At 44.8% G+C, this 13,024-nt stretch overlaps 1 protein-coding gene across 2 annotated transcripts in view; it reads left to right on the top strand.

Annotated features, from left to right (window-relative positions):
* The window catches only part of IPO4 (importin 4), a 62,695-nt gene extending 50,964 nt beyond the window's left edge, over positions 1 to 11,731 (top strand). For both annotated transcript variants that reach the window (XM_066604036.1, XM_066604037.1), the window contains 5 exons: positions 995 to 1,203; positions 4,381 to 4,513; positions 5,960 to 6,064; positions 8,848 to 8,917; positions 11,523 to 11,731. In XM_066604036.1, coding sequence (XP_066460133.1) covers positions 995 to 1,203; positions 4,381 to 4,513; positions 5,960 to 6,064; positions 8,848 to 8,917; positions 11,523 to 11,647 — 642 coding nt within the window. In that variant the 3' untranslated portion in view covers positions 11,648 to 11,731. The remainder of the gene's footprint in view (positions 1 to 994; positions 1,204 to 4,380; positions 4,514 to 5,959; positions 6,065 to 8,847; positions 8,918 to 11,522) is intronic.
* The last annotated feature ends 1,293 nt before the right edge of the window (positions 11,732 to 13,024 follow it).

Raw genomic sequence — 13,024 nt, 5'->3', positions numbered from 1 at the left:
CGGTGCGGGAACGGGTCCCCATCTGTGACCTCCTGCATCCACACCGCAACTCTGGCCAGATCCCGCTGTAGCTGTTACTTTAGAACTGGCATCTATTATATGGTGACTACATTACTTAGAGGTGTACTAGAGTTGAGCCTGTGTATTTAAGCTTGCCATGTTATACAAATTCTCCCACAGATAGGCCTCATGCCCACGGCCAGGTTGGATTCTGACTCCGAAATCTTGCAGCGGAATCCAACCTTGTGCCCCAGCGGTGATCCTTTCGTACCTGTCCGGCGCTGCGGCCCCTGTGCTGCAGATGTGCCGGCCGGCGCTCCGCCACGCTTGCACAATAGGCGCCAGGCTATGACGTGGATTCCCGCAATACTTCTGCAGTGCTCAGTGCGGAAGTGCCGCAGGACAGTCGGCTTCCATTGATTTCAATGGAAGCCGTCTAGGCGGAAATCCGCACAGAATAAAGTATGCTGCGATTTTTCTCCTGCAAGCGGAAAATTGCTGTTGATTTCCACTCATGGGCAGGAAAAAGCAATTTTCCAAAGCATGCTATGGGCAGCATTTGCTGCGGGATTCGGAGGCGAACGCCCGCTCCGCATCCCACATTGCAAATACGGCCGTGGGCATTCGGCCATAGCTATAGATATATATTATTATTTATTATATATCTATTATTGCTATTTATTTTTTTGCTGGGGGCATAAAACGTGTTTTGGATCTTGTGCCCCTAATCTATTAAGACCCTAGTTATGCTCCTAGTTGTTACTGCTGCTTCTATTGTCCACTTGAGAGCCAGCTATGCAGCGGAAAATTCTGGGCAGACCACAAAGAACAGTAGGGTGGGGGCACAAGCTGAATTTTTGCTCCGAGGTCCATGAGCCCCTAGCTGTCCCCTGTGTTGCTCTCTGGTTTGCCCCTTAGCTGAAGGGACCATCTCATGTTCTTAGACTTCCATAGTAATCCAGTGTTAACCATGTGAATGTTCTTCTCCACACAGAAGTCCAGTTGCTCTCCTGCAGAGAAGTCGTTTGCAGTGGGTACGCTTGCTGAATCAGTAGTGAGCCTGGGAGAAGCGACCGCTCAGTTTGTAGCACAGTTACTACCTCCTTTCATCACTGCAGCACAGGATAAAGATAACGAAGTTCGTAGTAATGCAGTGTTTGGACTGGGGGTCCTTGCAGAACACGGAGGAGCAGCCATGTTTAAGTATCCTTGGTCGTTTGTAAATATTTGTTTGTCAGTGGTTGCACTCTAACACTGTCACAATTTAAGATCTATTAGGCCACTCTCAGTATACGTAATGTAAATTGCGTATGGGCTGTGAGTCGGACGGCCTCTATTGACTTCAATGGAGGCCGTCCGTGGCAAAATGGAGCATGCCTTTATTTTTCTTCCACTCACGGAATACGCAATTCAGGCTCACACAGGAAGTTGTTGGGGTTTTTTTTGTTTTGTTTTTTTACAGCATTTAGTTGGCGTTCAATAGAAGAAGAAAGAGCAGGAAGGAATCTAAAAACCAAGATGTGATCTCATATGTATCAGACAGGAGGCTGCACTGCAAGGAAGTGATTGCAATATACAGAAAAGAAGTCCAGGCAATGAGGTGGGAGGAACAGGATAGAAAAATGTGTTTTTGCTGGAGTGCTTCTTTAACTTGCTTTGCACATATTTATCATCATACATTAGCTATGTATTTAGGTTATTTGCTTAAAGAGCCACTCCTGTTGGCAGATGGGAGTTTGCACTTGAGGGGAATATGCTGATGTTTGAAGTGCCACTCCAGTGAAAACCTATTTTTCTATCCCTGCCCCCCTCACCAGATTGTCTGTCACACTCTGGAGGTCTCCTATGTATATTGCAGTCACTTTATGCAGTGCAGCCAACTGTCTGATAATTATCAGGCACCATCTTTTGTTGTTTTCACCATTGTGTGCTATCAATCCCATGATGCTTCAGCACACATTACATAAACAGCTAGTGACTGTACCATCTCTGCATCCAGGGAAAACTCTGCCATTACTATCTGTATTCTATAGTCACCTAAATAAGACACAGACTGTAAGTATACAATCAGGAGGGTGAGTTGTGATCTCCTCTATTATAACTGTGTGACAGAAGTCTCTGATCGTCATGAGTAACTGTGACTGGAGTGCCCGTTTCCCTTTCTTAGCAGTTTCTGTGGTATGTTCCATGTAATGGCATCACACAGACTGAGAAATTGACTAGAAGTTGAACACATAACCCCAAGTAGATCTGAGCTGGTTAGAATTGAGATCACATGACCTTCTGTGGAAAAAGAGGCCAGGAGTTTCAGATAGAAAGGAATAACTAACCAAACTAATCATAGCTGACTTATATATACTGGGGGGTATAGTTACATCATGAATGACATTTTTTTTTCTATTGAACTGGCTCTGTATGCTGCTGTTAAAGGATGATCCAGTTAAGTCTATTCTGGTTCCTGTTGAGTAGATTTCTGGTTATAACGTAATTTTGAAAATTTCACCTCTTTGCTAGGCATAAGTTTTATTCAAAGAATTTCACCTAACTCCAGACTTGCAGACGTTGGACCTTACCAAAAGTTGTTCAGTCCTTATCTGAATTAGAGAATCTTTCCTGCAGTAGTGTAGACCATCTAATATGCCAGACAGACAGGAATTGAATTATAAAATCTTAACCAGATGGTATCAGACACCAGCAAGACTGGCGAGGATGTTTCCCCAGTACCCGGATACCTGCTGGAGATGCATGACGGGAACTGGAACATTTATACATATTTGGTGGGATTGTCCACTGATCTGTCCCCTCTGGCGGGAGAGAAACTCCCTCTACACCGCAGTTAGCAGAAACCAAATACAACTAACCCCCGAGATCGCATTACTGTCAATGTTCCCGGGCACGCTGGCACAATCAAAAAGCTCCCTATTAAGATTTTTCGTCCTGGCAATGCACCAGATAATCCCTAAGAAATGGAAATCACCAACCCCCCGCTCCAGACTAATGTGGCTAGAGGAGTTAGACCACATAAAATACATGGAGGAGCTATGTTCCAGGGACGAGATGAGATTTGACAAGTATCAGGCCACCTGGATGTCGTGGAATCGGTTCCGCCTCTCCCACGATCTCGACCTCTGGCTAGAAAGGGGGTTACCCCCCAATACGAACACAGTCAGCAACCCCTCCTGACTCCACTAGACCTTGAAACCGTAACCCCCACCTCAAGGCCACGAGATGTCGCCCATCCCCCACCAGCCTTCTCTCCCCCCCCCTCTATTCTTAATACCTTAAAGGGGTTGTCCCGCGAAAGCAAGTGGGGGTATACACTTCTGTATGGCCATATTAATGCACTTTGTAATGTACATTGTGCATTAATTATGAGCCATACAGAAGTTATTCACTTACCTGTTCCGTTGCTAGCGTCCCCGTTTCCATGGTGCCGTCTAATTTCAGCGTCTAATTGCCCGATTAGACGCGCTTGCGCAGTCCGGTCTTCTCCCTTCCGAATGGGGCCGCTCGTGCCGGAGAGCTGCTCCTTGTAGCTCCGCCCCATCACGTGTACCGATTCCAGCCAATCAGGAGGCTGGAATCGGCAATGGAACGCACAGAGCCCACGGTGCACCATGGGAGAAGACCTGCGGTCCACCGTGGGTGAAGATCCCGGCGGCCATCTTAGCAAGGTAAGGAAGAAGTCGCCGCAGCGCGGGGATTCGGGTAAGTACTATCCGTTTGTTTTTTTTAACACATGCATCGGGTTTGTCTCGCGCCGAACGGGGGGTCTATTGAATAAAAAAAAAAACCTGTTTCGGCGCGGGACAACCCCTTTAACCCTCTTAACCCCTCTCTACACTTCCATAGTTTTCTTCATAGGAAGTTACCACATTAGAATTGTTCAGCTTTTCTTCGCTTGTTTTATTCAATCAGTAACTGAATCCAGAGACTTAAGACATCTACATAAGAGTTACAAATTACAAATGTTGATAGCATAACGGTTAATGTTATAATTTAAATAGTCTGTTTTAAGGAACAAGAAAGTAGGCCAGACAAGGAAAGACAAACTCTGTTACTGTAAAAATGTTTATTTGATGAAAATGACACTACCATTTTGTAATCCTCATACCTCTATAACAGACAAAATAAAAAACTTTTGAACCATTAATATGCCAGACAGGAGAAACCAACAGTAGATTAACCCGGAATCGGCAGTCTGATCTCACACTTTCTTGCTAGGTATAGTGATGTCATATACTGTGGGTGGAGCCATGCAGTGCTCGGTCTGTTTATTTTACTTCTATGGGATTAGAACCTCAAGTTTTCTTTGTATTCACTTTGTTGTCTCTCCATTCTTGCCCTATAATAATTCAGTTTTCCTTGACAAAGCTTCAGAAATTTCCCAAAGCTGCTCTCTATGTTTTCCTCATTAATCAGCACTGAGAAGAATGAACGAACCCTGGACAATGTGTGTGGGGCAGTAAGTCGTATGATACTCACACATCCGGAAGGTGTTCCCGTGGAACAGGTAGGGGTTCGTAGACATTGAGATCCTATTTTTCCCTGAGAAAGTAAATGTAGTAATTTGCTGAAGACTCACACAATGTCTCACTGCTGTGTATTTTCTCTCAGCATTGCAATTTATAGAAAGGGGTAGTCCCACCTTGGACCCCCCACCATAAAGGTCTAATGGATGTGGTTTCCACCTCTGCCACCCGTACCTGTGGGAATAATGAGGGTTCTGCATCACCAGGCTGTTTAGGGTTCCTCTGTGCTCCATATAGGTGTGGATGTGCCGTAAATGTCCATGGTGTGAACACTCCTTAAAAACCCGCCACACACTAATGAATGACGTACAATGCTCTTGATCAGCACCAGATAAATACATTCAAATGGCTGCCTAACAACGGGCAGGTTTTGTACATGGTGACATGGTTCTTCTTCATTCTCTTCATGCTGATGTATTTTTAGTCCTTGTTTCATTTGCATATTTTTGGAAAACCTGAACAGATCCCATCAGAGAAGAGAAGGAAAAGCTTTCTCAAAATCCATTTTTCCCTGCTTATACTTCTAAATCGTCTGGCTAGAGCTTCATGTAGTGGGCTTCAAGTATTGCCACAGGGTAGATAATGCCACATTGTCTAGAATGTCTCTGCCCCCACTGGCATTGAAGGTGGACTTTACTATAACTAATAACCATAGTCCTTCCCAGCAGAACCCCAAACCATAACCGGACCTCCTCCAAAATTAACGGTTGGGATCATGCAGTCGTGTAGAAACTGCTTTCCAGGCAACTGCCATACCCAAGTGTGGCCGTCCCAATGAAAGATGGCGTACTGTGATTCATCTGTCCACAATTCTTGCTTTCACTCATTTACAGCCCAAGAACAATGCTCCAAGTATCATCGCAGGAGCCTCTGTGCATTCACTACTGTGATGTTGGGAGTTTGTGCAGCCGCTTGTCCTTAGCCTTTCATATACAGTTCTCTATGGGTGGTTCTGGTGGTAATGAATGCTCCAATAGTCTGTGAGACCTCCTGGGTGTTTCAGCAAACTATGTGCTTGATACTTACACAGCTGGTACAAGGCTTCGTTGTCCACGCTCTGTCGGTTTACAAGGTCTCTCTAAATGTGGCTGTACCACACACACATCAAATGTTTTCAATTTCCGAAGAACATTGCCAACAGTGGACTTTGGAAGGTCCAAAAGCTCTGCAATGTCCCGTACTGATTGGTTACTCAGGTGACATCCCACCACCACCAGACCCAGTTGGAAGTCTGTCAACTCTACACGCCATGACATTCTGATGGTTTCTGTACTGGGATATACCGGTGTGATACTGTCTTTTATAGGTGGTGATCAGCATTGGTGGGGGTCCCAATCCTTTTGTCAGCATAGTGTATACGGCAGCATCGGACGGACCGTCTAACACTGATGGATTTGATGTTACCATTCTGTTTCTGCGCTCCTTAGGTATTTCCAGTACTACTTCGCTCTATGCCTCTGAAGAAAGACTTTGAGGAGAACGTTACAGTGTTTAAATGCATTGCGTTCCTATATGACAAGAACCCTGCACAGGTATATTTGTAAGATAAAGAAGTCCTACCTACATAAATGTACCTTTACTGCATCTTATGTAACATGACCCTAATATTACCCTGTTTCCATGAAAATAAGACCTTTGCACTAGCATTTTTAGTGAATCAGGGTTGAGGAAAGATTGAATCGGAGAGATGTTTTTGAGATGAAGGCGGCAGGAGGGCTTGTATTTGCAATTTGAAGGACAGAATCAAATGTTACATGGAGACAGTGGACTGTGGGACTGTGGAAAGGATAGAGCCATTGACTGTGATTAATAAGTCTGATGGCGGTGTTGAGTGAGAGTCGGAAAGATGGTCTCAGTTTTCTCCACCCTGAGTTTTAGAAAGCAGGAAGAGGAGAATATGGCTGATAGATACTTTCAGATTCTGGATTGCAGAGAGGTAACACCCAAATCTACCTCACTGACTTTGATATCAGCTATAGGATGGTGACACACTGCCGTATTTTGCTCTCCATTTTGAATCCGTAAGACAGAAGTTGTCCCAGCCTGACCGTGGGTCTCCTGACCCGAACTTCAAACATCATTGAAATGTATGGTGCTTGGAATTTGGATTGGGAGACCTGCGGTCAGACGCACTTCCATATTACTGACTTAAAACGGCAGCCAAAATATGGCAATGTGTCACCGGTCTTAAGGCGGTAAAGAAAGCCGTGGGATTCTGTGAGCTTCCTAGGCAAAAGTTATAGGTGGAGGGAAGTAGGAGTCCCAGGACCGAGCCTTTGGGGGATAGTAACACAGAGGCAGCGAAATTAAGATGTATGTGAATGGGAGACCCTAACTGTTCGGTTATTGAGGTACAAGGAGATCCTGGAGAGGGACATGATGCCAAGGAAGAAGAGAATTTGCAACAGCAGGAGTGGTCGACTGTACCAAAGGTAGAGGACAGGTCTATCACAGTAGTATCACGCTGGCCATTTCTAACAGATTATACAGGATCTAGGATTTTTCACCAGCTTTTCATTGAATAAAGCGCCTGCCTTTAGAAGTTCACTAAACAGGTCAGTTTTGCTAATGAGGAAATAAAATTTACTGCAAGGTTCCAGTCCAAACCTAAGGATTGATACAAATTAGCTGAAGCCTGAAACATGCAGAGATCTGCCAGCTGCTTGATATGGGACAGTGGTCCTTGGTCCATGCAGCTACCTTCAGTGCACCAGACCTCCTCTTAAATACTAGGTAACTGTTGTATACAATACGTTTCTTTAGGAACGGTATTGATGTGCTTGAGCTATGTAGATAAGCTACATATAAACAGTAAACCAGTAAAGTGAGTAAATGCCCTGCCTATATATCACCAGTACCAGGCTTCCTAGGAAACAAGGGTAGTTGCTGTCTGTGATTTTAAAGTTACAGCCAGTACCTTTAAAATATAGTAAGAAAAACCCAAGATTTTCCTCATACTTTATAGTCATTTTTTTTTTCTAAAGCACAGTAAAATTGGGCAGCTCTGGTATACAGAGGGCACTATGCCATCATGTAACCTGTGTGACTGCAAGGTCCAAAAGAGACAGTCATTGCTCACTGTCTGCATAGGGATAGAATACAGAAATGGTATCGCTGGCTCGCTCAGCAGGGAGCTAGGACGGCTGGAGGAGAGTTCTCTCCTCACTTTCCCCTGCCCCTCTCCATTCACTGGAAGCAGCAGCTGTTCAGTACTGAATGGCCGCTGTGTTACGTGAATGGAGATGGGCGAGGGAGAGCGAGGAGAGAATTCTCCTCTAGCCGTCCTAGGTCCCTGCTGAGCAAGCCACCGATACTCACTCCTGTGCAGCAGCCCCGGAGCGAATACACACAGGAACGAGTTTCAGGCATCGTTTGCTCGACATTTGTCCCGTGTAAATGGGCCTTTACTCACGTTGCAATACTTTACTGGGTTGTTTCTTAGGCTTCTTTACATTTACATGCTGCAAACTGGTACATGGCTAGCCATGCTGCCAGCTGACCCGTACAATTGTATCTCGGCTCACTGCCTGCACTTGTTTGTGTGTGTCACCCGGGAGCACGGCTAGCTTATATACCAGTGTGCACTCCGTGAACGAGAACAAATAGTGATGAACTGAAACACAAGTTTATTAGAAAGTTGTAGAACTTCTTATTTATACAGCGATTTAAGCCTTATTTCAGTAAAGGCAGAAGACCCCTTTAAATGTATGAAAATTAGTGTTTTTGACTGTGTTGCTCAGTAGTAGTCTATGGCTTTTATCTGCATCCCCTTTTATTTGTCTAGTGAACAGTTAGTTTGTGGATTTATGTTCCTCTGTTTTACAACTATAGTTCGGACGTGGGGGGCGGGTGTTTGATAGATAGCTGCTGCCTTCCAAAAACAGCGCCTCTCCTCTTCATGTGTTGTGTATGGCATTGCGGTCCAGGCTTTTTCAAAGGAGCCGAACTGCAATACTAGACCCAACCCATGCAAAGGTGTGGTGCTGTTTCTGGACGAAAGCAGCCATTCTTTTCTAATTCTGGACAGCAAATCTCTTTAAAATTCCAACAAATGCATCTTTGTGTGCACCTCGGATGACTCTGGTCTGGTTGCACGTAACACTAATAGCGTAGGCTTCTCTTCCAGGAAATTGGTTGCTGTTTTCTTGGAAGATAAAACACCCGTCTGACTGGACCGCCAGAAGCTGCGGCGTCTATTTCACCTGCAGCTTATTAATAGACACCAGCAGTATAGGAGTGTTATCAGTGGGGGGGGATACAACATGTGTCTTCAGAGTGCTTGCCTTCTCTTATGACTTCCAATTCCTCCATACAGGTTGCTGCAAACATTACTGACATTGCTAGAATATTTGCTCATGTCTTGGGAACAAAGGAAATTACCCCAGGTATGGCGGACAAGACTTAATTACTTTTCTTTGTTTTTGTTCCATAAAACGTTCCAAGTTTTCGCTGCCAACTGTGTGATTGCAGGAGACCTGCTGTCTATAGAACAGAGTGTTCTGCACAACGGCAGACGGACGGCTCCTTCTTTTTACCACTTTACACTGTAGTTTGTAAAACGTACCACTGCGGTTTTGTTCTACAAATAAGGTTTGTGACGTGAGAGACAAAAACAGAGCGGGCAGTAATTCTGTATACTGTACATCATTCTGTGTCCCGCTGTCCATGTCAGTCCTTGTCTACAAGAAAAACCTCTTTAAAAAATAGTCCCACCCTAAGGCCGCCTGCACGCGCTCTGATTCCGCAAGCTGATTTCTGCTGTGGAAGACCAGTGATTCATCGCAGAAATGAATTGTGATTGTTTGGAGACTATCGTGGATGTGGTCGTCTTTCCACACAGATGTTCGCAGATTCACAGCGGATCATCTGTGCGGAAAACAGATCGCAAGCAGCTGATAACGCATTTATGCTACCTTTTATATGTTAAAATCCGCGCCCATCCGCAATGTAATTGTGGATGCACTGCAATTCAAACGCTCCCATACAGATCAATGGAGTCCTTTCGCGCACAATCGGCACAAAAATAGAGCATGCTGCAAATTTTTTTATTTTTTTTTTTCGCGCAAAAAAAATTTGCAATTTGCATCCGCTCGTCTGCTTGAAGCTGCAAAAATCCAACGTCTTCCAATGGGCAAATATTACAGCAGATCTTCCACGCGGGTGACGATCGCGGATTCCGCAATTAAGATCAGTTTGTGTTTAGGCGGCGTATATATTTATATCCACAGATCCAGTATGTATCTGCATATGTCTCTGTGTGTATAAGGTGTGGCACAGGTGAAATACAGAATCTGTGATCCATACAATGGTTGTAAAGCAAAGCCTGACATGTCACCGCTTATAACAATGCATTTTTGACAAAGGAGAGAAATAAGATTAGTGCTTGGTGTGTCTGCGCTCTGCGGAGCATGCTTCCCTGTATAACCCCATACTTGCTTTCATCATATGGATCAGTAAGGATTTACATTTGCATTTTAGCTGCACTATACTCTCTTGCTGATTAGTTGAAAGGATTGGGCATTATGATATCTATAGAATGTGACTGTCTGCATTGAGACAAGCTCTTTAAATCCTTAATGACTGCCCATACATCTTTTCACGCCGTTACATTGGAAGCCCGGCACGGGAGAGAGCGAGTAATCGCCTGTCAGATGACAGCCGGGCACTTGCTCTAACATTAGGGATCGAAGAAACCTCAGATCCCAGTTGTTTAACCCTTTACACTCCATGGCCAGTGCAACTGCCACATGTAAAAGGCTGAAAGAGGAAGGAGGCTCCCTCTGTCACTCATCGGACCCACCGTTATCTGGTTGCACGTTCCCAATGGGTTGCTATGGCACTTGGAGGCTTGGTTATAGCCTTCGGGTCTGCCAGCTACGGTGGTCTATGAGGCTCAGCCTCTGGCTGACCACATAGACTTTCTAATGCACTACTATACTTCAGATGTGCCGATTAATCAAGTTCCTTAGTGGGACAAAAATAAAAAAAAATGTTAATTTAAATAATAACCTCAAAACCCCACTTTTCTCCTTTACTATTTAAAATTTTTTTTTAAAAATCACGTGTTGGAATTGCTACGCCTATAATAACCCAGAGAAAAAAGTTTGTATATTTAACAGAAACCGTACACGCCATAAAAAAAACATGGCGAAAATAGCTACTTTTGCCTGTTTTGCATTACAAAACGTGGAATAGAAAGTGATCAAAACGTAGCATGTATATAATAGTGCTATTGAAAAGTACAACTCATCCCGCAAAAAAAATAAAACCCCCACACAGCACCATTGACAAAAAAAGAAACATGTTAGGAGTCTTTGAATATAATGATAAACAAAAAATACAGGACTTAAGCCCCATGTACACTGATAGATGATCGCTCAAAAGTCGCTCAAACGATAGTTTGGGTGACAGTTTTGAGCGATCATCTTTGCATACTTCATAGTAGCTACTATAGAATATGCAAGCGGAGCGGGACACAGCCGCGGCCGCTAATAGAACGATATAGCTGCTTTGCATAAGCACACAGCTGCAGTGTTCTGTGCGCTTACAGCCCGTGTCCCGCTGTGAATTCACAGCAGGACACAGGCACAGAGAATGTTATCAGTGCAGCTGGCTCCGCTGATAGCAAGCTAGAATTCAGTGATCTATGCATCAAAACTGCACGATGTCCCTGCATTTAGACAGAAAGAGAATCGCTAAAAAGACGGCTTGAGCGATTCTCGTTGTGCCTTAAAGGGCCTTAAGAATAAGATATGAAGCCCGCAGAGCGGTGAAACTGCTAAAATGCAGAATACAAGTGTCGCACAACATAGTTGACAGCAGATTCTGTAAATGTGGGTACGCTTAAAAAGTTGTCAACATAGGTATAACTGACCCGACACTGTAGGTGTGGTGTTTGGTAATTGGGTACTGTACTGTATTGTCCTGCTTTCTAGTATAAAGTGATCTCTGAATGTCTGCTGTTTTGTCCCCTTCATGTGATTTTGGCAGAGACGGAACAGACCCTAATTATTCTGTTGAGAAATCTGGTCCAGCGCTTCCCCCAGGAATTGCAGAATGCTGTGATGTCTCTTCCTGATGACAAGTCTTCCAAGCTCCGTGCCGCTCTTGGCTAAGACTCACAAGCACATTTCAGTAAGTCTGCCCGTCAGGCAGACACAAAGACACCATTTGCTTTACAAATAAACTTCTCATGCCGATTGTGTAATCCTTCCATGATCCATCCTGTAATGCCCCCATGTCTCTCTTGGCCTCAGGAAGTTTGGGTAGGGATCGTTTCCCGTTATGTTCAAGTTGCAGTTGATTGTTATTTAGGCCTTATTGTGGACGAGTGTCCGGGTTCTGTACATCACTGCAAGGTCCAAGTGGAACCACTTTCTGCCACAAAGCTTGGCTTTTGCTGTTCAAACTAAAGCAATACAATGAGATGTTTTATTCAGAAGGTAAAATACTTCCACGTTACTCTTGGACGAGTCTGGGAAAAGATTCGGGGGTCTTTCCAGGGCTTTACCAGTTTTATAGGTCTGAGTCCTTGTATGATGAAGTGTTATGCAACTCGTGTGGCTCAAATTTTAAGTCCTATTTATGACGGCCTTGCAACATTTTATCATCACATCTGCATGTGTCAAGAGTTGGCATGTCACCCTCTGTACAACTCGCGTATCATTTCTTTTTAGTCCATACCATACTCGACACAATGAATGTAAGACTCACTTTATGGGGGCAGAGACTAGGCCACTGCTCAACAGTATAGAAGTATTGATAAGCCTCCTAGTGTGTTCAGAACACATTACCTCCTACATACGTAAGGTGCTTTCACATGGAACGATTTTGTCGTTTGGATTCCTAAGGGCAGTCTCTCAGGTAGTGCTCGCTGTGTGGCTACCACGTATCTTGCTGTGGCTCATAGTTGATTTTAAAGTGCAACCTGAATGCTTGGGAAACCCTTGTGTGTGCGGCCGAGCATTATCCTGCTGCTCTTGGAAGCCGCCATGAGGTGAACACATGTGGCTGCCGGATGTCCTGAACATATTGCTGAGCTTTGTGTCCCTCAATTACTACTAAGATGACTGACTGTCGTATGTAATGGCTCCTTGTGTCATCACACTAAGGCCTCATGTCCACGGGGAAAATCAGATCCGCTACGGATTCTCCATGTAGAATCCGTAGCGGGTCCCTCCTGCCCCGCGGACATGAGGGCTGAAAATACGAATAAATGAGAATAAACTTACCTCCGATCCGCTCCGTTTCTTCTCTTCGCTGCGGCGTGATCTTCTCTCGTCGCGGCCGGATCTTCTTTCTTCGGCTCGGCGGATGTGCATGATGACGTCGGTGACGTGCCCCGCGCATGCGCCGGGCCGAAGCAAAATGATCCGGCCGCGACTGAGAGAAGATGGCGCGGCGCCGAAGAGAAGAACCGGAGCGTGTGAGTAAAATCAGATTTTTGTCTCCCGCGGATCCACACGGCTTCCATAGGCTTCAATAGAAGCCCG

This window comes from Eleutherodactylus coqui, chromosome 5 (genome assembly GCF_035609145.1).
Source record: "Eleutherodactylus coqui strain aEleCoq1 chromosome 5, aEleCoq1.hap1, whole genome shotgun sequence".
In the NCBI taxonomy this organism is placed as follows: domain Eukaryota; kingdom Metazoa; phylum Chordata; class Amphibia; order Anura; family Eleutherodactylidae; genus Eleutherodactylus; species Eleutherodactylus coqui.
Note: the sequence above shows the minus strand (reverse complement) of the source record. Positions and strands in the feature narration are given on the sequence as shown.